The 26,232-nt window shown below is 41.6% G+C and overlaps 2 protein-coding genes across 2 annotated transcripts; one reads left to right on the plus strand and one right to left on the minus strand.

Moving 5' to 3' along the window:
• The first annotated feature begins 625 nt into the window (after positions 1-625).
• LOC111076146 (sestrin homolog) lies at positions 626-24,261 on the plus strand. Its single transcript, XM_022369815.2, has 10 exons — positions 626-849; positions 1,545-1,927; positions 10,236-11,166; positions 19,540-19,716; positions 21,988-22,170; positions 22,263-22,698; positions 22,757-23,075; positions 23,138-23,321; positions 23,394-23,504; positions 23,577-24,261. Exons 3-10 carry the CDS (start codon positions 11,116-11,118, stop codon positions 23,661-23,663), a joined length of 1,548 nt encoding a protein of 515 aa, XP_022225507.2. The 5' UTR covers positions 626-849; positions 1,545-1,927; positions 10,236-11,115; the 3' UTR covers positions 23,664-24,261.
• LOC111076114 (purine nucleoside phosphorylase 1) lies at positions 7,291-8,253 on the minus strand. The gene has a single exon (XM_022369761.2). The coding sequence runs from the start codon at positions 8,251-8,253 to the stop codon at positions 7,291-7,293; it is 963 nt and encodes a 320-aa protein (XP_022225453.2).
• Positions 24,262-26,232: the final 1,971 nt, after the last annotated feature.

Consider the following 26,232-nt stretch of genomic DNA (forward strand, 5'->3'; position numbering starts at 1 on the left):
TGCAGGCAACAGCTAGTCGAGTCCAAGGTGTTTTTATATGGGGTGACGCACCCACCATCTAAGCGTTTCCCAAAAGTAGCATTCGTATACATACGTATGTATGTCTGTATGCTTATGCAAACTGCTCTTCAATGTGATTTTCACATTCTCATAAATTAATGGTATGTATAGAGGCGTCGAATGAGCGCTTCGCATTATTCGTCACCTTCTAAAATTACGCTCTGCGCGAGCGTAGCGTACGATTTTTCATATGCTTATTGGCCCCCTCCCCCCACTCTTCGGACACCCGTTGCTCCGACATTAACAGCTCTGACTGTCTGTCTGCCTGCCTGCCTGTTGCTGCTCCACTCTCACTTCCCGTTCCATCCCCTCCCTGCTCGTGTAAGAAGCTTATTGCATGCGAGAGTGTATGTGTGTTGTTTGCATGCTCTTCGGGTCTCGTTCACGTATGTTGGTGTTGTTTTACGCAAGGTATATGTAGCTATAAGGGGCGGTTGAATATTTTGAGCGCATATGTCTGACGCTTGGGTCGCTAAGAGAAAGAGATGGTTGGCCTTACCTTTGCTTGCTCATACCCTGGTGCTACGAGACAGCTTTTGGCCGAGTGAAAACGATTCTGTTTTCATTTCTGTTTTCGACTTGCCGCGTAACGGTTGTCATCGCTCGCGAGTTAACGGCACACAGCGAGGCTCGCACGCAACAACAGCAGCAGCAGCCCGCACCCTCTCTTCACCCACTTTCTGGAAGATTCAAGACTACACTAAGCTAAGCTTACAAGAGAGTGTTCCGAAATACGGACACAAGTTTTTCCCTTTTTAGTTTGTTTGATTTGTTCGTTTTGTTTATCTGGTAATTTCCCCAAACTATCCTTACTTCATTCTATGTTTAAGTGTGTGTGCTCTCGGTCCGGAAATTGGTGCTGTGTTTGTTGTTCTGTACAGAATTAGTCAAATTTGGAAAGAAACAAGAAAAGAGCGCGCGCGCTCAAGATAATAAGCCGAAAAAAAAGCAGAGAATCATTGTTATTGCATGGAAAATTACTACAGAAATCAACAACAGGCCAAACCGAACACACACAAAAAGAGAATAAAAAAAAATAAAAGAGCAGAAAGAGCAGAAAGAGAAACAACAATAACCAGAGGAAAGCATAAATAAGAATGTGGGGCCCCACAGACGACGAACCGCATAAACAAATTAAGTGATGCTCCCTGCCCACTGCCCACTGCCCCTTGCTTTCCCCACTACTACACGCGCTGTTTTTTTAATTTAAATTTAAATTTAAACTATTATTGCTCTTGATTTGTGTTTGCTTCGCGCCAAATGCAATCGACTCTTACATAATTAATATGGCCAAATCCAAAACTTATTCCTAAATTTATAATTTAAACAACATGGGCCCGAACGCATATCATTTCACACCCGCGCAACTTTAGCGCCATTTTCTAGTTCTTGTTGTTTCCGAGATCTCCAAAATAAATATACATACATATGTACATATCTATAGATTTATTATTAACGCATTATAATGATTTATTCCTCCACAGTGTTTCTTCCCTCGTTCGTATTCTGTGTTGCGGCTGTGAAAGAAAGACATACTGCAATTAGTTACTCTCTTCTGCAACCAACTGTATTTGAGTGTGTGTTTGTGTTATCACCGAAACACACACACATTTAACTCGTAAAGAAATCAACGTGAGTGTGAGTGTCGCTTTATCAGAGAAGCCAGAGCCACAGCAAAAAGAGACCAACCCACGCGACTCGATAAGGCAAAATCAACAAGAAGCAAATTAACGGCGGTCGTCACTCTGCACTTCCCCTGCACTTCTGCCATCGTCAGCAATTAACCTGCATTGAGAGCGCCAGAGAGCGCCAATCAGCTAATCAATCAAATGAAGCAAATGATTCGTTTTACCGACGCTCTCTATGGGTAAGTTTCCTATGATGATGAAAACTAAATTTCATTACTAAGCGCGTCTCTCGTTTCGCCTCTATTGAAAACTAGTTTAAGATTTTCTCTCTTTTCCGAAAAAAAAAAAACAAAAACTGCAATTTGTTTCTCGTATCGATGGCCATATGTACATACATATGTAGTATCCAATGTGCTCTCGCCAGAGGCACCATTTACAGACAAAGACAATTCATTGTGGATGTGCCGCCCTCTGGGAAAGCGGTGCAGTCTGCAGTTCACATTTACATGTCCAGAGTCCCAGCCAGCTTCGGTTTCTTGTTACCCTGTTGGGGAGTATAATGATGTAAAGCAGGTATTCTGCATGCAGTTTATAAATAGGAACGCATTAAGTTGGTTTTTAATAACAAGGGTATCCATACGGAAACTTTGTCGCCCAATGCTAGCCTTTCATGTGTTTTGGTTTTGTTTTTTTGCTTGTATGCCAGACGCATTGCAATGTAAAAGCATTGTGACCACTATACGCCCATCCCAGGGAATAGGAAATGGGAATGGTAATGGGCTGGGATCTGCCAGTTTCGAATGAAACCACTAAAGTCCTTGCCTTGACCAGAAACTGAAACAGAAATCAAAAATCCCCAAAAACTAGAGCAAGGAGTCTGCGCCCAGTCACTAGCCAAAAGGTAAGTCAGTTGATTTGCGGTTTTTCACAAGCATTGATTGACTGAAGGCAAGCATAATTAGTTTTTGGGCCAGAAAGTAGGAAGAAAAGGCTGGAGGTCCTTGAATCGAATGTGAAAGCATTGGAATTGGTCTCTGGCACACATACCATACAAAAAACAATTCTGAGCTGAGGAAATTGGCACATGACCTGACCTACCGCAAGAAAATCTAAATTAGGCACGTTTTGTGCGTTCTCTTTTGCTCACTCTCGCCCCTGTATCTGTACCTTCTCTCATTCTCGTATGCCTGGCGTTTTTTTTATTTGTGAAATTATTCGAAACATTTCTTAACTTTGTTTGCGTCTGCACACCATCATTCCATTGTTTCATTCTGCTTTGTGCTATTCATACACACGTAATACGTACATATGTATGTATGTACAAAACACACTTACGAGTTTTCTGCTCAATTCTTTGCTTCTTAATGCCAGAAATTGTTTGCAGACGAAAGAATACCCAAGAATTTGAAGTTTGTTTCTGGCTATAATGCATCTGTCAGCATAAAGTCTGTAAATTTCGGTATAATTTTGTTGATTTAAGCCAAAAGCTACAGGCTATTGAAGCTTCTCTTCAACCGGAGAAAACTCCATTAAATTTGTAATAATTGGAAATTAAATATGCAGAATATAAAATCAACAATAAAAATGATTGTAATTAAATTGTTCAGAATTAAAATTGCATATTATTTGTAATCTGATGGGTATAAATATTTGTGTGCGATAAAAAAAATGAAAAAATGAGAGATATTTTTCGTACATTGTTAAGGGTTTGGGCAATTGATGATGAACTGCTGTTGGGTTATTGAATGCCAATTATGATATCAACCGTTGCTATGCCGTCGGCACATTCGACTCGCACACTCGCTCGCTCGCTCACTCACTCAATCAGTGATACTCAATCACTCATTGATTCACACACTAACACACTACACTGCACTGCACTGTGCTCTCCAAGCGAACAACTGTTGCTTGAAGACGGACGAACGAGCTGCTTTTGATTGTGATTGTTTCTGTTGTAGTTCGATTCGCTGTTGCTGTTGCCAAGCGCATTATAACAGTTATTTCGGTTCTGTGAGTGTATGAGTGTGCGATGGAAAAGCACTAGAATTCTGCTTGAAGTTCGAGAGATCGAAATGAGTGTATTCTCGTTGAATGTTGCAATAAATTTTGAGGAGCTTTCATGTGGAATCTCCGTTCGTCAGAAGTGTCAGGGTGTAATTCCGTGTGTGGCATTTGAGTAAGGGAGTTATTCGCTTCACATTAAAGAATGATTTCTGCAAACAGCAAAACCCTCGCATTCCATTCAATTCCAGCAACGAATTGTAATTGTCATTGAGTATACGACCTGTCGACCATAGTCGTATGATTTATCAAAACGGGCCGTTTGTCGTCACTTGACGTCGCTTGTGTAATGTATTAGTTAGGCAAATAGCAACAATTGCCACTGGCTGCCACATACAACAGCAGCAGCACCAACAGCAGCTACAACTATCGCACATAGTATGTACTTACAATTACAGGCGTCACTTCTATGGCCGCAAAACGAGGTGACTGAACTTACAACAACAAAAACGGCAACTTCCAGTGCAACACTGCATCAGAGCGGCAGCCGGCAATATGGTTATTTTGTTGCAATTTTCTACTACAATCCATCTCCGGTGGTTAAATCGATCAGGGAGTTTTGTCTTGAAAAACTATACATGCAAAGGGGTGGGGGGGCCCTTGGGTCATAGGTCTTTCCCAATGCTCAACAAAATATAATCTAATAACCTGCCACTAAGGAGAGGATGTCTCTTATTCGTTTTCTTCGGATTTTCAATGGATGAAGCTTGTTTATTTTATCAGAAAGTTTTGCCAAGAGCATCAACTAACTGAGTAGTGGGGAAAAGAGGGACAGTGAGCAGGTAAGAAGATTAATTTCGGCCCTGCGTTCTGGCGGCTTCGCATAAAGTACCAGAAAACTTTGAAAGTTTGCTTTTAATTATACAAACATTCACCTCGAGCTGTACAGTGTACACGGTTTTTGTTTATGGCTTTGACACTGGACTTTGGCGTTCCAGCTTGCACGTTGCACGAAAGTTATTGTTTTAAGTCCATGGACCATATTTTAGGGGCGAAACGAAACCCTGAATGTGATTCAATTAGCAGATGAAAATTCCACTGAAAGTGCTTTGTGTTTGTTTTCCCCCAAAAGTGTAATGCAATTTGTGGTAAAATAATTTTGGATTGGCTGGCAAAAATTCATACACTCTTATGAGACCAAAATCGAATCTAATAAACTTAGTTTATGATCCAAAATGATTGGCAAAGGTGGGAAGCGCCAGAACTCCCCTCTCATGGGCCTAGCAACGAGCGGAAATATTGTGTAATATTCTAGAATAAATTGTGGCAGAATGTTGCACTTTTTCACGCTGAATCATTTTATAATTTTATATTTGTTTATTGCTTGCTGCTGAGATTTGATATTCATTTATTGCATTTGGGTTTCATTATTATTAGTAAATGTTATTATTTTTTTTTCTTATCAGGGTAGCGTAATAAAACGACGTCAGCAGACACTCGAATATATACATACATAAGTACATACACATGTATGTACATTTAATCATACAATTTTTATAGATTACATATAGTTCCGTAAAACATTTGTTTGAGCTCAAAAGCAATTCCTAGTGGACAATCAACAGATGAACAGAGTTTCCCCCTCTCATTTTAATTGTATATACAAAAGTGGGGAAGTAGCCCATTTACTGTGACGGAAATGCAAATGAATTTCAGTAAATTTAATACAATTTTCATGCCATTCCCCGCCATGTGTCTCCCCACTCCAAGTTTGGGAACTATACATAATTCTCAAGTTACAGAATGAAAAATAATCCGTAAATATTCAGCAGCAGCCCCTACACAGAAAATACGCACAGAAAAGATACAACGCATGAATGTATCTTGAAATGTGTCAAGTTGATTGGACAATTGGTTTAAGGAAAAGTATTAAATATTTAAATATTTTAGTTATTTAGTGGCGAAATATATAATTAGTTTAAACAATTTAAAGACCATTTGACGAAGGGAAAGAGCAGGAGCGCATGCAGATGTTGCACATGCGAGGCAATTGAAATGCCAAAACTATTTGCTGCACACCAATTTGTAGTGTATCTATAATATACAGAACCGACTATCTGTGTATCTCTATCTACACTTGCATATCAGCGTATCCACGTATCCACGTACGTATCTACGTATCTGGCAATCAGCTGCTGTTGCTGCTCGCTGTGGCAGGGGCATTTCAATTGCTGCCACTCTGATATTCACGCACAAATGCCTCGAATGCTTTTGATATTTTTAAATTCAAATAAAATTAAATGCAATGCCACAGTGCACTGAACTGCAGCTAGCAAAGCAAAGCAACGCAAAGCAATGCAAAGCAAAAAAAGAGTGCAGCACTGCACCCACGGGGCATATGGACTGGTGCAGATACCACAATCCGTGGATATTCTCGTGTAATTAATCGCGGATAATTCAATAATCATATTTGTGTGGTTCATTGAACTTGACGCATCTCATTTCCACTCGTACAAAATGCGAATGCGAAATGCCAAAAGCTCAGAACCGAATAAATCAGACGAGTTGGCTGCGAAATGAAAAGCGGCGGAAAATAAGTAGAAAAACAAATCGCAAAATAAAATAAAATGCGCGTTTCTATTCCCCCTGCTTACCCCTCTCTCTCTCTCTTTGACACTCTTCCTAAGTATACATATATATATGCATATATAGCTGTATATTCGAACAATCAGCGGTGAATGGGTTGGCAAATGATTCGTCATCGTCATCGACTTGGCCCCCCGCCTCAAACAATGGGGCACTGATAAAATTAGTAACAATGTGACACACAAAGCAGCAGATTGAGATACACGTACGAGTACGTGTAACACAACAAAGAGTTTTGCAAACTTTTAATTGCCAAACAAAAAATGGTCTAAAATGTCTGATACGAGTAATTAAGTTTTAATTTTTGTATTACAAAAGCAGTTCGATTTCAATACGGAACAATGGAAATTTCCCAGATAAATGCAGAGGCTCTTTTCTGTTTCTGAGTCAAATATATGCCTGTCCTTTAAGAAAAAGAGCTCCTTCAAGGAGAGCAAAGCATCAGGTGGGTTAACAATTAATTCTGACAGACTCTTGACGAATGAGGCTCCCAAAAAGTTTCATTGCGATTGCAGAAACTATCTTTACTTCGCTTGTGTTTCGTGGGTAATTACCATAAAATGTATAGAAACGCACGGGGAATTGGGGAGCAGTTTGCGCTTTTGTTGTGTCTTTTGTAAGTGCAGGCGTATTACGTATACGCCGAGTGCTGGGCTGTGCTCCCAATACTTTGACAGTTTTATCGTTGGCCATTTGGGCCATTAGACAGCTTGACACCAGGCACACTTGCAACTTCCCCTTTTCCCCCCCTTAGTGGGGCAGCAGCAACAACAGCTGCACCTGTCGCTGTTTCCGCGTTGAGAGCTTTCTTGGCAACAGTTGTTGCTTTGTTGCACTTCAATAAAAACAAAAGCAAAAGCAAAAATAAAAACCAAACAGAACGACAAAAAAAAAGCGAGTGGTGCGCGATGGTAAGGGAATCTATTTTTGGGGATAGTGCGAACGGTAAAGAATCTCAGAGATCGTTGTGGATGTAGTAGATGAGGCGGGAGATCAGATTGGTGCAGGCCTGCACACGGTGCATGGGCATCTCCATCGCCTCCGTCTCCTCCGCCTCGTTGGCGGGCAGCGTAATGATGCCCAGCGAGAAGATCTTCAGGCCGCAGTGATGGGCCACAATCACCTCGTGGACGATGGAAATGCCCACAGCATCGACGCCCATCCGAAGCAGCACCTGCCCCTCGGCGTTCGTCTTGTAGGTGGGGCCACTCAGGCAGGCGAAGACGCCCTTTTGGAGGACATCCTCGAGGCCCAAGGCAACGCCAATCTCCAGGCTCTTGTCGAGCAGGTGGCTGTCGTAGGCGCGGGTCATCTTCAGCTTGCGAACGCCGAAGCGCGGATCGTGGGCCCCCGTCAGCGGTGTCCTGTCCAACCATCCCAGCATGTTAATGTGGTCCTTGATGAGCACAATGTCGCCCACGGCATACTGGGGATTCACTGCCGCCGCGGCGCACGTCAGCAGGATGTGCTGGACGCCGCACATCTTCATTACGCGCACGGGCAGGACGCTGCTGGCCAGCTGCCAGCCCTCGTACGTGTGAAAGCGATCCTGCATGGCCATCACGGTGGCCCCCATTACGGTGCCCACGATCAGGTGGTTGCAATGACCCTCCAGGGGGGACACCGGAAAACGGGGTATATCCTCGAACGGTATGAGCACCGGATCCTCAATAATGTCGATAAGCTGGCGCAGGTACTGGCCGCATATAATCCCGATCTTGGGACGCATGTGGCACACTTTCATGATGTGCTGGGCCATCTCCTCGATCTCCCCGTACGCGTACAGCTGGCTCTCCGGCGTGCAGATCACTGGTTTGGGCCTTCTCTTGGCCTCCTCCTCGTCCATTCGCTGCTGCTTCAGGGCCTGCAGCCTCCGGGCAATGGGCGACTTTCCCGAACAGCACTCGGGGCTGCACATGGTGTCAGGACAGGGGGGGGGAGTCGCGCGGCACGCACACCAAATGTACTTTAATTTGTATTAGAATCAGTCACGAATAAAAGAAAATGTGAGTAGTGGGGCAGGGATGGTTTGATATGGCAATAACAGAATGTCAAAGGTGCAGGCTGCAGGCTGACGAGGAAGGAGGTTTGGTCGCCGACCCTCCCCCGTACATTCATATTCATTCTTAATGATGTCCGCACAGCAAGGCAGAAAAGCAAATGAAAGGCCCACCATGACGCCTGTCATTTTGCGTAGGATGTCTAGGGTGGGTCTAGGGTGTCTGCAGTTATTTGGAATCAATTCCCATTCAGAGCGTATTGTGTGAATTTTCGGTTGCCCCAAACAACCTTTGTCTATGCTCACTGACGTACATCCACCACAATGGACATGGACACGGAGATGCAGGTGGAAAATCGAAAAAGCAAACAACCTGACAATGCAAAAGCAAAATGAAGTATACGAACGTAATCAATGACATGAAAATTAGTTTTCAACTGTTTATGATATTAACGCTGCGTATACGTGATGGCAATGCTCATACGCAGTGGCGTACACAGACACATTGCCACACTGAGGCCCCCACTGACAGCAACAGATACAGCAACAAATTAGATATTGTGCAATATGTGTAATGAGTTAACCGGCAATACAAATTCCGAATTGATAATTATAATTATAATTAAAACTGACACTTGCAGTCCCCAACCCCGCCACAGCAGTTGTGCACTCACAGTTAGAGTAAAATATACATATAACAATAGAGGAAACAACAGACGAACAGAAGAGTAATGGCAGTTTGTCTGTAATGGTACGAGTAGTCGCGGTAATTGGTAATTCGATCACGATGTTTGATTGACAAATAGATTCTTACTTCCGATCTGAATACAGTTTGCCCCTTGAGCAGCCACCCACAACAATAGCTTGCTTGACTTTGAGCAAATCACTGAAGCAGTCAGCAGCCAGCATTCCGCATTCAGCATTCAAATCATTCACAACACTAACGCAATATTCTGTATGGCTGTGGCGTTGCCTTTAATAATAATAAAACAATTATCAATAGGAAAGGAAACTGTGTAACATTGTTAATGTCATTTGAGTGCGCACACAAATGTTTAAGTTACAAAATGTGACCCCCAAACCCCCAACCGCTACAACACTCCAACACTGTCACGCGTCACGTTTGATGACAATGTTGATGCCGCGCGAAAGCAATAGCAATGGATGGCAACCGCAAAAGAATATCGAGACACATCCAGTGCGAAGTGAACGGGGAAACTCTATCACTTGCCCCAGCCCCGCACCACCGCAGTTGCAGCTACATACAAAATTTGTGGTGTGTATTTGATTTGTTGTGTGTCTGCTGTTGTGTCTGCAGCCGCTTATTTGTTTGCCACTTTGCGTCTGCATGCCAAAAATGCGTGTACACGTCTGTTGTTTACACTTGCAATTAATTTCTGGATACATGTATATATTTTTTTGTATTTTATTTTTGCGACTGTTCGTTACCTTGCCCCAGGAAGAGGCAATCGAGCACTGGCAGAAACACGTTTCCCATACTCGTAAATTCATTCGCATTTACCCTTGCCAGGCACTCCACTCTACCCTCTAGAAAGCAGGGTATTACGGCTTGGAATATAGTGCCTGGCCTGTGTCTGAAGAAACATAACACATGGCAGTTTAATGTGCCCTGAAAGTGTATCTATATCTTCGGCCATCGATTTAATATTTAAATTATTCTTTTTTTTTTGCTTGTTTTTGGATGTTTGTTTTTGAAAAAAAAAACCAAACGAAATATTGAATATTTTGACTGGCATTTGAATGCTAATTGAAGTTTGCCAAAAATATATATACTGTTGCTGTGGGAATATTGTGGGTTGATATTGATAAGCGGGTTATTATTTGGGACATTGTTTACTGATGATTAATGCTAATTCAAGGCGTATCTTCCTCTATTTTAGTTGCTGATTAAAGGCCCGCTAAGTGCTCTCAACATAGTGGAATAGTGGCAAAGTGTGTGGAAAACGCTTCCTCTTCAAAGTCGACAAATGAAAACCAACAACAACAACAACAATAGCAACAGCAACAGCAATCGCTTAAGCAACCTGTTGGGCCAAGCAGCAACAGCAGCAGCAACAATTGTCAATCAGAGTGGCCGTCAGAACCGCACTCGGGATAATCAGAGTCTTTTGCGGATACAAAGCTACACGTACAAGTGTCTGAATCACAATCCGCGACGCGAGATACTGACCTGAAATCCCCCAATCATATAAAACAGCTCCAGGCAGACACACGACTCGTGGTGTCCCGCCAAAAAAAGAGCATATTGATTGTGTTTTCACTTTGTATTTTATTTGCGTTGCAAAAGACTTGCATTTGCAGTTGCAGTGGTGGCTGTAGTAGCTTTAATTGCCATCAACCACAGTGAAAACCAAACCAGAGAGAGATACATAGATAAATAGAGAGAGAGAGAGATCAAGAGACCCTGAAACTGAATCTGAATTGCAGCCAGCCACAACCAAAACAAAAACGTAAAACCAAAATCTGGTTTGACTCGATTCAACGATACGCTACAATTCACTGACGAGCCTCCCCAGTGCGTTTCGATAGCTGCTCCACTTTCGTGGAGCTCTGTTACTGGCTCTGTCTCTGTCTCTGACTTTGGCTCTGACTCTGCCACTGGCACTCAATCTGGCCCGGTCCGTCCCGATAAAGGCAATAAACAAAAGACGTTACAACGGACGGATCGAGAGAGCTGTTGGCTGTTGCTGAGCCGCAAACTGGTTATTGGTATATTTATTTGTTGATCCAGGCTGCAGCTTGAAGTTTGTAGTTGGACTCATGTACTACGCTGTTGATTATTACGCGGATATGGGACAAATCTCACAAGATGTAAGTACACACAAGCTGCATATCCCCTCTAAATATATTGCACTATACCTAATCAAAATATTGATATTTTTCTTGTATGTTATACAATAAAACGCATTTACCTGTTGCTCGTTGCCAGAACGTTTGTCGATACGTTTGTCTAGTTTTTATACACTTGTTTACCGATTCAGAGGGTAAACAGAACAGCACAGCACAGCACAGCTCAAAAATAACAAACACTTTTTGACCATTAAATGATGTATAGTTTCAAACAATTTAACACATCTTGCACAGTTTTCTGATTTAATTTACGGCAACTACCTGATGGCAGTTGCAGCATTTCTATTGCATTTCTCTTGCATACAGAATTTGGGGGTCGTGATCTCTTGTCGAGTTTCTTTATTTTAATTATTTGATATTTCGCATGAATTCCAATTTGAATGACAGTCGATGGTCGAGGGAAATTTAATATCCTTAGGGCTATGCAGCATCAGGTGCATCTGTTTTGTTGTCGTCTGCGGCCAACAGACGGAACCAATTAAAAGTGACTCCTCGCATTGTTGCCAAATGAAATGCACCACAATTGAATACCACCTGAAATAAAATAAAATAATTATGTATCAAGAGCAGAATGAATGTGTATCTCTACGGTAGATTAAATCATGAATCTACTGCCAAGTAATGCGATATTATTGTATGTTGCAGGACACATGGCTTTTATTTTTGCTTCAAATTCGAATAATTGCATATTCAGAATTCAGAATTAATTGGCAAATGAATTGCTATTAAAATATAGCTTAATTTATGGAAACGAAAGGTCCTTGTTGCTTGTTCAGTCTTTGTACAATTAGGGACTTCGTTAAATTGCTAAATTAAATGAATGCGCACACACATGCAAATGCGGCTTTGATGTGTAAATGAAAAAATATTATGATAATGAAACATATGCTTTGTAAAGTTGCACTTTCCGAAACTTTCCATGCCCCAACCACCCACAAAACATAATTGAGACCAGGCAGTCGGACAGGGCAGGAGCATGTTAATTTGATTTAGCCGCCGAGCGTAAAATTAACTAGGAAATGCGGTGAAAAACCCACCTGGCAGCAGCAGCAGCGGCAGCAGGACGATAAATAAACGAACTCAACTTTGGCAATGGAATAGAACGGAATGCTAACGGCTTGCTGCTTTTTCGCAGAGTTATAGAGTCAAATTGTACAAACATACATACATACATATGCATGCATGTATTTGTCGTGTGTGTCCATAGCCCCGTGGCTTGTGGCTTGTGGATTGTTAGTCTGGTTTATTTAATTAGCAGCATAGCAACTAAATACCAAAAAAATTAAAACTATTTGCCATCAGGTTGTGTGCTTGGTGTTTGGTGTTGGTGTTGGTGTGTTGTTGCTGTGTGCTAAAGCTTCTCCCTCGATAAGCAACCCAACTCTATTTTGATAAGCAGCCCGGTCCCCGTCCGTCATGGAATAGTTTCCACAGCCCTTAGCTGCTTTTGGCACTTCTTTTCCATGCGAAAGATAACACACAAAAAACAACTTAAGCAGAAACAGAAAAGTACTACTACAGTACTACAGTATAGCTGACGATTTGGTTTGTTTTGTTCATAATAAAATATAATAAAAATGCTGCAAATATCTTTCTGGGTCATCTAATCAGGCCTCAAAATGTAAGCAAATGTCGAGCTAATTGCGACTTGAATTTAATTGAAATCGAGAGCAGCAGCAGCAGCAGTAGAAACAGAAACAATGCGTAACAAAGAATCGGAGCCAACAGATGGATGCCAGGCCTGTTGGGGGGCGGTTGTCGGGTGACTATCTATAGTGCATACATATGCAAATATGTGTAAGTACTATGCATGGAATGTGCTTTGGAAGAGAGCATATTTGATAACTTATTGTGGCTGTCATTGCTACCCCAATTCGAATGCGATGTGCGGCAGTTGGGTGAAGTTTTGGGTTACCACAGAGTTCCCATTTACCCAAAAGTACAATTATATATTGTCTGTTCACTTAGGAATGGAATTACAGACTTGAAACAAGATTGCACTCATCAATGATGGAATGCGGCTGCACAATTTCACTCAAAGAAAAACAAACATAATAAATAATTGCAATTGCCAGCAGCCAACAGATAGGGTGAACCCCATGGCGATACGAGGGCTGGCAGAAATAGCCAACAGGCAGGCAGCGGGTATCGGCCAAGAGCTATCGGCCATCAGCAACAGGCAAAAGGCAAAAGCCAACAGGCAACAGGCAAAAGAGTCAAAAGAAAAGAATTTTATTTACGCAATAAATATAAATTGTATAAAAATACATTACCAGCAGGGCAGCGGGAGTGGCAGGGGCGGCAGGGTGGTGCTGGTGGGTTGTTGTTTGATTCCTGGGGACAACGTCAGTCCGTCATTCAGTCAGTCAGTCATTGTGGCATGAGAGCAGTATCAAAATAAACAGATGTGATGTGTACGCGTTTCTGAGTCCGCCGCCTGGCAAGAGTCCAAAAAGGCTTTTCGTCTTTCGAGTGAGTGACGGCGGACGGAGCCCACTAACTGAATGAGTGAATTACTGAGTTAATGACTGATTGAAGCAGTGCAGGAGTGACGGCTCTCGCCGTTGAGTGATTGATGGATCCACTAACTGAATTACAGAACGAAATGCATAATGGTAGCAGTGATTGAATGAGTGAGTGAATGCTTCAGTTTGATATGCAATGAAATTATCAGCAGCATTCCTATTTTCCATCCAACGAAAAGGCGGAAGTCGAACAGATGTACATACTATAGTACTTGTATTTTCATAGAATCATTCCGCATCGAATGAATACAATGTCCTATCGCGTTATTCATTCTGAATGGAATATCTTAATTCTATGAAATTTGTTTTTCTTTTTTATCGTCGCTGTGCTTATAAATTTCCCCTCAAGCTTATAAATGTCAGCAAAATATTTCCATTCCCATTGTATTTATAAAATTAATAAATATAACTCGAAACAAATATAAAAATACAGATTCATAGGACATACAGTACATATAGTTTTTTATAGTTCGTTGACCTTGTGGATGGCTATATATAGAATTTGTCAGATCATTTGCCAGTTTTCCAGCGAATTGCATTGTCCGCAAAAGAGAGAGAGAGAGAGAGACACACACAGAGTGTCTTATCAGTGGGCGGTTATCAGTGGAAGGCAGTAAACTATATGCATACATATATATATGTAAGTGCTACAGAGAGACGTGCCGACACTTGATATATGTACACACATATAGTATATGGACATACAATATCTTACAGTGGATGGACTGGGATGGGTGTTTTGTTCACCTAATAATTTGTCATGCTTTTGCTGTTGCTGTTTTATTTTTTGCGGCACAGCACGGCTTTTTATCAGCAGACAAAGTGTCGCTCTGAGTGCCAGACAACTTGAAGTTTGGATAGAGGAAGGCCGTCTGCACCCACCCCACTCACACCACTCACTCACCACTCACACACACACAGATAATATTGAGGTTGGTCAATGTATTGTGTGTGTGTGTGTGGGGGTGGAGGTGGGATTTGTTTATAGATTTGATAAATGGCCGCTAAAAGTGATGTGGAAAACATCTCAAGCGCAGGAGGAGCATTCACAATCTGCTCTTGAAATTAATTGATTATTATTGACATTGTTCTAGAATTAATAGGGAACAGCATTCCCCAATCAAGAGAATGAGGAAATTTAAGGTAGAGGTAAAAAGGTAGAAAGAAAATCCAAGTGAAATTTCATAAATTTCTACCCTGCAGGGATGTAATTCCCCTCTTTATATCGCCGTCCCTGACCATCCGCAGACTATACACCATAACACCCTCCCCATCCCCATCCCCATGCACTTCATGCAAATGATAATGGACTGATGGACTGACGGGAGCGTGCACCAGCCCAGCTCTGGGAGTTGGTTGTTGGTCTGTCTGGCCATAAAATGTCAATCAATAAATAAAAACAGAGTGCAAAATTGTATGATTTTGTTTGCATATCAAGCAAAATATTTTCATTGTTGTTTTCCCCTTTACCGACGCCCAGGCCCCCCGCGCGCGTATCGTGATATGTATTAAAAAAATAAATAAAATAAAATTAAGTGTGTAAAAAGTTTCGAACAATTTTATGATTTAATTAACAGCAAACATTGTGTGTTTGTGTCAATAATCAGTAATAATTTGTTATTGTTATTCACAGAGTAAATAGTACGAGTACGTGTACGAGTACGAGAGAACATACTACATAGTAGATCTAATTAAATATTCGCCAATGCAAGTGCAAAACTGGAATACGAGTACATACATTTGTACATACACATATGTATGTATGCAATTGTATTTTACTATGTAAATCCATAGTTTCTATAAATGTATATGCGAATGGAGGTAGTGATAGTGTGTGTGCCTATAGGAAAAATAGTTTATCACGTCTAGACATGTCTTTATTATTATCTACACATACAGGCACATGGCACACGCTTGCACAATTGCTGTTTTGCCTTTTTTATACAGTTTTATTTGTTTTTTTCTCACTTGTGTGTGTTTTGCGCTAGTGTGGCTGTAGTAAGTACTCGAGCTGGCACTCCTCGAGTGTGACCATATTATAAGCTTGCGTATTCCTCTTGATAATCCCTCAATTGAGTCAACTTTCTCTTTTCTTTTAATAATGATGTTAGCCCAGTATTCAGTGTTCAGTATTGCCAGGCTAGACCTGGCTTCTTTTTCCTCTTAACCGATCTAACATTTAATCACATATGTATGTAGATCTATGAGATTTTTATATTCGAGAACATTCTGCATAAATAAATACTACCCACAATTTGCCTATCGCTGCTTTGGCTTCCAGCTCCAGGGGTATTTCTCTCCATCCATCATCCATCATCCAGTAACTCCCACTTTTGTTATGGATGTGAATGTAAGTGTATTCCCCGCTTCGCTGTGCACTGTAACTGATTTTCGCTTTACTTTCTTGTCGTTTTGTTTTGTTTTGTTCGCGACGTTGTTTTTGTTTTTCGTGTGCTTTTCTACAACACCTGACGTTTTTTCCACTTTACTTGTTTACCTACTTATTGGGTTGTGTCTCCCCCCCTTCTCTGTGGCGAGCCAAACCCCTATCTTCCATATCTTCATCCCCCCCTACGCCACTTATAAGTCTATCCCTCTGCTTGCCTATCTATCCCTGTCCCTGGCACTCTCTCTCTGCTCTGCTCTGCTCTGGTCTGTTCTGTTCTCTTCTTTTCTATCCATGGCATTCTACCATTTATGCTAATTTATTTGCCTGTTTACCAGCTTTTGTTTTAATCTGTTTGTGGGCCGTGTGTTGCTGTGTGTTGACACTGTATTTGAATATGGGTGTGAGTGTACGAGCTTATGAGTGTACGAGTGTTCGAATATGAGTATTCAAGTATGTGAGAGGAGTGTGTTGAGTGATCCACGCTAGCGTGGATGGAAAACAATGATACATATTTCAGAGCTAAATTACACCAAAAATGTATTGTTATTCTCGCTTCTGCTCTGCTCTGCTCTGCTATCCACTGCTTTGCGTTGCGTTGCGTTGCGTTAATTATGTTAATTTATTAATTTTGTCTTAGTTTTTGCTCTGAGCCACGCCTTTGTCTCGCTTTGTTCCCTAGGAAATCAACATATGCTTACGAAAATTAATTGCCTGAAATACATACACATGTACATACATAAAAGCGTAAAGAGTTGCGTTGCTCGTGCATCCGGAAGAGAGGGAGAGGGAGTGGGAGTGGGAGAGAGTGCTGTGGTGTGCATTGTATACCCTGTACAAAGCAGCACCCAACCGCACCACCCTAATATCGTTCTAAGCTATCCAAATTTCTTGTGTTTGTGTCTATAAAATCAACTGCAGGTATGCAATTACCTGCATCTGATTTCCATGAATAGCTTTCATGATATTCCTGACGCTTCTAATCCAGTGGGTGGATGGAGCTTCCATAAGTCTTTGTATAATTTCCAAATTATCCAATTAATTTTGTGCATTAATTGTGCACTTAGAATCGTTTACAATGGGGCGGAGCGGAGCCCATCCGTGGGCTCATTAAAGGGTTTAAATTCTGATGATTTTGAGTGCGTACAAAAGATGTATGTATGTTAGATGCATTTGAAAGTGGAAGTGGAATAAATATCAAATATCACGTATACGCCGCATTGAGGGCTAAAAAGTTTCGTGCTAATGGTGTATACCATCGCATACATAAATATATACCTGTGTACATATGTATGTATGTGTGTGTATGCAGATGATGGTGGAGTGTGAGAGTAGCCACAGAGCTGCACATCGTCCATATGCCCATTATTAAACTTGGCCTAAGCCCCCTGCCCCTGGCAGGAATGGGGGAGTGGAGTGGGGCCTGGTGCCTGGGACTGGGTCGTGTGCCTTGTGTGGTTTGTGACTGCTGTATGCCAAAGACGAAACTAGTTTGATTTTCCAAACGGGTTTCTAACCCATCCCCGATCCCCCATCTCCATCACCAACCTCTTGCCTTGAGTCTGTGGTGTGCGTGGGTGTGGGTGTGTGTGTGTGTGTGTGTGGGTGTGGATTATTGTCCATAATTTCCATGGCAGAACATTGGTCATGATCATCATGTTGATAGAAGTTAACAAGTGCAATTAAAATGTGTTATAATTAACTCACTCTCTCTCTCTCTCTCTCTGTCTGTCTCTCTCTCTTTCTCTCTAATGTGTACTAATCCGAATTAAAACTGATTTAACCAATCAGTTTTTAAACGTAAATCACATTGATTTGTGGCCATAGCTCTGATTTATATATTTTGCTTAGCATTTGCTATACCCGCGACAGCTACTAGCAACATAATTTACACATTCAGTCGAAGTATCTCTGAACATTCGGTGGGATTAATTATGTATGTGAAAGCGATGACATTTATTTGTCAGCTGATTTACATATCTCTCACTCTCACAGTTTTGTGAGTCGTTTGGCGGGCTATTCATTTGATTCATTCGATGGAATAATTATGAAATTAGCAGCGCCTTTGACACTGGTTCGTATGGGCGTGTGGGCGTGCCTTAAGCCAGTGACTTTGAGCGGTGTCGAGTGGGTGGAGTGGCGGGGGCTGGCCTAAGGTTAACTTGGGGCTAAACTTGATTATGCAAATATCGGAACAACCATTTTTGGTCTCAGCAACTATTCCCTCAGAATGGTTCATCGAATGCAACGACACATACATACAAATACTGAGTGTGTACGCACTGGCTACTTTTTTTATGGGTAGAGATTGTGCTATCAAGAAATTAAAATAGAAATACTAGAGGCGATGTCATTGAACGTTTAATAACATCGCCCCAGTTTGTGGCCACAAAACAACAACAGGAAAATAAACTAATAAAAACACCAACCTACCAGCACCAGCACCAGCGCATTGATTATATTATGGAAGAATGGGCCCAAGAGATTTGCCAACCATCGAGGAGCTGCAGCAAAGTGCGTGCTCTTCGTGCGATAGTTTGGAGCATGTTTAAGCTGTTTGCAATTAGTTTGCGGAGTCATCTGGCAGCTTCTGTCTTCTGCTTCCTACCTTTAGCCTGACCGTTTTGTTGCATTGTTAAGGTATTAAATACGAAGAGCTGCAATATAAATCCTCCAACCCTAATACCCCATTCGATCCTTTGGTACCCGTAGTAGGAGCAATAGCAGAGGCACAACAGAATTCCCATGGCAACCGGCTTATTGATTCCGGCAATTGCGTGCATCAATGGTGCATCCATTGCAATGCTATTTAATTCTTTGAAGGATTCTTTCATCGGAACAGCATCCACCCTCCCCAACGTTGGCCTAAGGGGTGAGCTTCCTATCAACAATGGAAGCTAGATAGAAATCTATGCAAGTGAACTACAGAAAGAGATTTCATTAGAGGGTCTATTAAAATTCCACTGAAATGAACTCAAATTATGTTTGTTTGTTTTTTTTTTTTCCTTGGAATCGAGTACAATTAGTTGCTGTCCCTTGGCAACCTTGATGCTGCTGTTGCTACTGCTGCTGTTGCTGCTGCTCCTTCTGCTTACCTGTCTGTATATTTCACAGAATTTTGGGCTTTGTATTAACGAATCCTTAAAGAGCCTGCAACAGCAGAAGGAAATACAGAATCAAATTAGTCAGGCAACAATTTTCCACCCTGAACTTTCATTTAAATTCATTTTGTGGCAGCAACAACCAAGCAAAGAAGCAACAAGTCCTGTGTATGTATTTGTGGCAAACCTAATTGCAACAGATTTCCGCAGGAAAACTCTCCCAGACCCAGACTTTACAGCAAAACTTTTTCGCCACTCTCTTTCGTTCTCAAGTTTTCCACTTATGTTGTGATAATTTATCGTGATTCTCTTTACTCCACAGTGTTCCACAGCAGCCACAACAGACATTGATATGGATGATCTCGACGATTTGGATCAAGTGACGCAGGTGATCGGCTACCATCCACACTTCCACGATCATTTCCTTCGCACCCAGAACTTTATTATGAAGGGCGACGGACCACTGCCCAACGACTACAGATACTATCTGGCCATAATTGTGAGTACATACATTCATGCATATGTATATATATTTTTCATGTGTTGTGCGAGTATGCCAATGATTCAATTATCGCCGAAAAACACTACACTGTGCATCTGCATCTGCATCCAGTGCCAGTGCCAGTGGCAGTGCCATCTATAATTGGGTTTTGGCTGCAGCATAATCTGGTTCTCATCGCCTTGCCCTGCGGACTTGACTCGATTTGAGGAAAGACCATTGTATGGTCGTCTATTGTTTGGGATATCTTGTTATAGGTCCAGCGGCATATCCATTTATTCGTGGCACGTACAAGGCTGTCAGAAATAAAACTACATGCATATGTGCTTGCGTGGCCTCTACCCCACCTTCTCTTTTGTTTTGCGCTGCATATCCTGCTCCATTCTGAGCCCTAGCAGCGGCAACAGATTTCAGATTGGTTGCTAACGGAGTTGGGAATTAGGATACGATAAATGGATACGGATGCTGGTACTGGTACTGGCCCCTGGCAATTTTAATCACATTTACTGCAGGTTCTGTTAGCAGCTCACACATCCACCAACGGTTGATGCCCCATCAGCATCAATGCCAATCAGCTGCCAATGCAACATTTCGGCTGGCATATCAACTTGCAATGAAATATGTACCTTTTTTTCCACGGTTTTGAGCTCTTCAGCTCTAGTCCTCTTTTCGCCATAACACAATTAGAACTAGGCGTCTGGCAACAGTAATAAAATATGCCTGACGGACAAGCATTAAATGGCAAATGCGTAGAATGTGGAGTGCATCCGTAGGTATAAATAGTTCTAGTTAGTAGCGACAGGTGGGCGACAGTGCATGGAGTACACTTTTCTGAACTATCTACATGGCCTCCCTTAATTGAATGTGGTGGCAGGCAGCTCCCAAAGGACAACGCTACGGATTGGTAAAAAATTTTCGGGCTATTCATATCCATGTATTTGCATAGATGTTGGGTATATTAAAAATGATTTTAATTTTGAATAGAAGGAAGGGACTTAACTTTGTACGAGGACAAAAAGAGATTCAAACAAGTATCACCTTTTGGAGCCCTTCTTCCCCCTTTTGTGTAATTGAATAGTTTGCAATCTTAATAGATATTTTCTGCTGTAATGAAAGGCTTTAGTAGAATAGAAATGTGTAATTCAAATTGATTTATGGATGCATTCGATTGCACTCCACGCAACCAAAGTGAAATCGAGGGCGTCCCAAACGGACTTTGAACCCCAACCAACCCAAAATCGCTTTCAATATGGAAAAGCAAAAGCAAAATAAATACGAGCACTATTACAGATTACAGAAAATGCATTAGGCAATTATTTGGCCAATTTTTTTGGATCCATAAACTATAGTGTTCCCACACATTATCTGGTTCTCTGGCTCTCTGATCGGTTCTGAATATACAGAGATTTTTAATTAATGGTTCTAGCTGTGCGTGTGCCTATAAAAATAAACATAAATTCGATAAATTATGTATCTACATACATAAACATACATAGCTACGTAGCTATATATTTATGTGTGTGTCATATCGGAGGACTTTGGCATTTGGCATTCCTCTGAGCAAATAATAAAGACATTCGTTCAACTCATGTCGGAAAATTGCAAACGATGTGACGATGAGTGTTAGTGTGTGTGTGTGTGTGTTGGTTTCTACGCATCGTTGGCCCCAAAGACTAGGGATTGTTGGAGGGGGGGTGGAGAGGTGTACGCGAGTTATTTAAGATTTACGATGCCATGTCGCGGGGCACTGTGCCATGATTATTAGGCTTCTGCTCCACACAAGGAGGCACCACCACCACCACCACCAGCCAAATTAATGACAATAACAACAACAGATCGTAGGGAAAAACAAGAATTGAGAGTACAACAATGGAATGACGGCTCTACGCTGCTCTGAATGTTTGAATATTTGTCTCATTTCGGGTCACACACAATACACACACACACACAAAGGCAGACGATTTTAAATATTTTTAGCACATTCAGGTGTTCACGATGATGATGATGATGATGATGAGGAGATCTCCCAGGTCCCGCACCCTGGGAGATCTTTGATTGTGGGTCACTTGGATTGTTGTTTTTTCTATTTTCCGTTGGTTTAGGTCTCTCCACCGAATGTTGAAACGGCGGTGGGGGCTGGGGGGGGAGATCGGAGGCCAAGGCTACCTTAAAGATATCAAAACAAATGACGTAATGCGTAGAAAAATGTTACCTGAATAGATCCGCTGATCCGCTGATCCTCCGAGCTGATCTGATCTGAACTCTTTTCAGGCTGCTGCACGACATCAGTGCCCGTATTTGGTGAAGCGCTACGAGAAGGAGTTCATCAATCAGGGCGGAAGCGGCGAGTGGCTGCGCGGATTGAACCACATCCCCGCCAAACTACGTGCCATATACGATATAAATAAAATATTAGCCCATCGCCCCTGGCTATTGCGCAAGGAGCATATTGAGGTAAGGATATGGACATGGGCATGGACATGGACATGCCACCCAACTAAATATTAAATGAATTTTCTTCCTTTTTGGCGATTTGTGCTGCACAGCTTTTGACAAAGGGAAAAAATAGCTGGTCCCTATCGGAGGTGGTGCACGCCATGGTCTTGCTATCACATTTCCATTCACTATCTTCATTTGTGTTCTCCTGCGGCCTCACACAAAAGCTGGATGGCCTGTCTAGTCCCAAACTGAAGAGTGCTCCTGCTGCGGTGGGGGCACCAGCACCATTGCAGCCCGTTGCCAGTGCGGTAAGCTCCGTGCGCCAGACCACAACCACTCCCATCCATCAGAAAACAGTTTTGGGTGAGATATCGCTGAACAACGCCAGTGGTTGTGGCACAAAGCCGGATTACAATAGCCAAAATGCTGCAAGAAACAATGGAAATGCAGCCGCACCAGCGCCAGCACCTGGAGCTGTTTCTGGTGATGGCGGGGGTGGTGGTGGTGGTGGTGGTGGTGCAGCGGCCCTCAACGGATATTTGGGTGAGTAATAAGCTGGCTGGCCATGTGCTCTGTGAAAACTAATCCGCTTGAATTGCAGCCACGGCCCAGCAGCTGCCCCAGCAGCACGGCATCAGTGTGGAGGCCCTGATGGAACGCATGAAGGTGCTCTCCCAGAATCAGGACGAGTGCAGCGAGGCGGAGCTGAGCAGCCGATTCAAGAATGTGGAGATGCAGACCGCCGAATTGGCGGCCGTGACGCCGGAGCCAGCGGTGGCCCTGCCACCTAACATCTCTCACTATGTGGACGATGCGAATTTCATTTATCAGGACTTTGCCCGTCGCGGAGCGGAGAATGTGAATACGTTTCGCATACAGGATTACTCCTGGGAGGATCACGGCTACTCGCTAGTCGATGGGTACGTAGTGGGGTAAAAGTCAATTCCACGCCCTCGAAGCTGTCTTTCGCTCCACTCCGTAGGCTGTACAATGATGTGGGAACGTTTTTGGATGAGAAGTTTCGCTCGGCCTACAATCTCACGTACTGCACCATGGGCGGGATCAAGAACGTGGACACCTCCAAGTTCCGACGAGCCATCTGGAACTATATTCAGTGCATCTACGGCATACGCCACGATGACTACGACTATGGGGAGGTGAATCAGGTAAGATTTATCTAACTCTCTCTCGTTGAACTGTTATTGAATGATACTCAATGAAAAAATATGTTCTCTTAGCTGCTTGTTCGTCCGCTGAAAATGTTTATTAAGACAGCCTGTTGCTTTCCCGAGCGTATTACCACCAAGGATTATGATAGTGTGCTTGTCGAGCTGCAGGACAGTGAAAAGGTGTGTGGAGAGCATATACTCGTAGTAGTAAATTTATCAGTTAATTATATCGATATCTCCCCCCGCCAATAGGTTCATGTGAATCTGATGATAATGGAAGCCCGTAATCAGGCCGAGTTACTCTATGCTCTGCGCGAGATAATGCGCTATATGACTTGATCTCATTAAGTGAATAACTCTAAATACGTATACTACACACACACAAAACAAACACATAAGCACATACACATACACATGCGCGCATAAACAAATACAAACAAATGCAAACATGAAACATTTTGTTATTTTGAAAGTGCATAAAAAAAATGCAGCGAAAGGAACAGAAAGGGCCCCGCAAGCAGAATTATCGATGGAAAAAATAATAGAAATAGCTGCAGGCGCAGCCGCAGCCGCAGCAGCAGCAGAACAATGATTTGTGCAATAAAAAATCAACTTACACGTACTCCAATTGGAAATCAACTCTCAACTGGCATTAAATAAATGATTGTGGGATATTTTGATCCATCAACAGTAGCATGCCAATGGCAGTGGTCTCTCCACATGAGACATACATGCATATAATATTCAGAAAAGCCAAAAACCAAAAATTAATTGAAAAGAAAAACTCAGAGCTCAGGCAAGAGCCCTTCCATCTGTCTATCTGTCAGTCTGTTTACCCTTTCGTTTCGTGCATGTGCAAGCAATAATCACTGTACATATGTATTATGATTTGTTTAATTATTTTAGTGAAATAAATACAATTTTTATTTGAATTATATACAAATATTGGTTTTCTTTTATTCAAACCCAAACTATCCCAACCCATCTGACTGATTTACTCTTAGTTTTAGTTCCACCCAAAGACAGAAACTAATTGGTGAAACCAATTTACGTGTAAGAGCTTTTCTTGTAGAGATAATAAATACATATATACCATATATAGATGTCTATTTTTATGGCGCCAAATATACCAATATCAATATATGTATACCTATATACCATATACCTAACTTGACTGTTATGTGTCTGTCGCATCAAAAACATTTGAGGGGCATTCAATGTCTAAAATATAGACAATATTTATGTATTGTATATCTGAATGTATTTATCGAGTTGAAACTACACACAGAGTTATTTGTAAGCTAAGAATTTAACCGAAATACACGAATTTACATTTATTGTATGTACACTCAACACAACACAACACAACAAATAATCTAGATTAAGTGATATTCAAACAGTATTGACACTAAATAATCCGCTAAGAGTTTGGGAGGTATACGATGCTCTTTAATATTAATACACTTACATATGCAAATATCTTTACTCTTGCCTCTATCCAATATCTATGCTTGCTCACATCTATTGGGTTGTAATAATTGTCTTACTGTACTGTACTTGAGAGGGATACTCTCCTAAACTAAAGATTCGCTTCACAGTTCCTCTTTACTACGAGTATTATATATCTATATATATACTGGTACTTACACATACAAATGTACTATGCTACATTCAAACATTCCTTACATAAGACACTCTATATACTGACTGGGAGGGATACTATAGTACACTTACATACACAAACCTCTTTACTATTGCTTCAATTGCAAATGGGAAATATTCATTGGGTTTTGTCAGAAGTACACAATTAATACAAGATTCGTTTTGGATGAGTACCTTTTTGCATTTATGGATATTCGATTTGTTTTGTGAATATTAAAAACCATATGCAGGTTTCCCACAAAATCCACACGAATTAGTATAGTCTAGAAAACATAAGGTAAAAAGGAGAAAGACAGGCTAAGGAATGGATGGAGAGTCTGAACAGAGCTGAGTTCAAGAATCAAGATTTGCTGAACGTTGACGTGGAGTTGGAGGGACTACAAGGAATGCAAAAACATGTATACTAAATATTTGTAGATTAAGTAAATAGTGTATACCTAAACCGAAAGGTATGCCGCGAAACAGGCTGAAACAATCCTGCTAACAGAGTAACTTAGTAAGTTGTTCGGGCTTCACCAAGCGGCGCCAGACAGACAGTCCAAATACAGCGAGTTTGACCCAAATTGTACATAATATCAAACGAGCTATGGAGAGATTCAAAGATGTGATTTATGCAAATATATATACAAAACAAAATGTATTCCTTTGCATATATACAAGTACATGAAATGAGTATATATATTTGCGATAGTTATAGTTTATTGCCTACCCATGTACGGCATAGCTATATATAAGGTTTGTGTGTGTGTTTCAATGTATTTAATGTACCCGGTATTCGTAGTGGATGCATAAATATCGGCCGGAATGAAGCGAATTCGATTTCGATTCCGATTCCGATTTAATACACAAAATACACTTGCATAATTTCGTCCGTTTTGTCTGTCCAGATTAAATCTGATTATGGGAGATGTGGTCAAATCCAGTGTCCGAACCTATCTCCGAGCCCATCTTCGTAACGAGAAATAAAGTCCCCAAGCTGTCACCGCCATCCCTGAGTGTTTTTAATTTAATATTACAATTTTAATCGCTATAAACCACACAATCTTTATACTACAGAACAATAAATCCGAGCACTGGGTATCCAATAGTCAGAATACTCGACTATATAGACTATTTTGATTTTGTTGTTGTAGTTTGCATTAATGGAACGGCAGTGCAACTGACAGGTGAATTTTATTCTAATTTCTACACATACATACATTTATGTACTATATTTTACAATGCTCAACAGAAGGCTGTAAACACA

This window comes from Drosophila obscura, unplaced genomic scaffold, assembly GCF_018151105.1.
Source record: "Drosophila obscura isolate BZ-5 IFL unplaced genomic scaffold, ASM1815110v1 contig_186, whole genome shotgun sequence".
In the NCBI taxonomy this organism is placed as follows: domain Eukaryota; kingdom Metazoa; phylum Arthropoda; class Insecta; order Diptera; family Drosophilidae; genus Drosophila; species Drosophila obscura.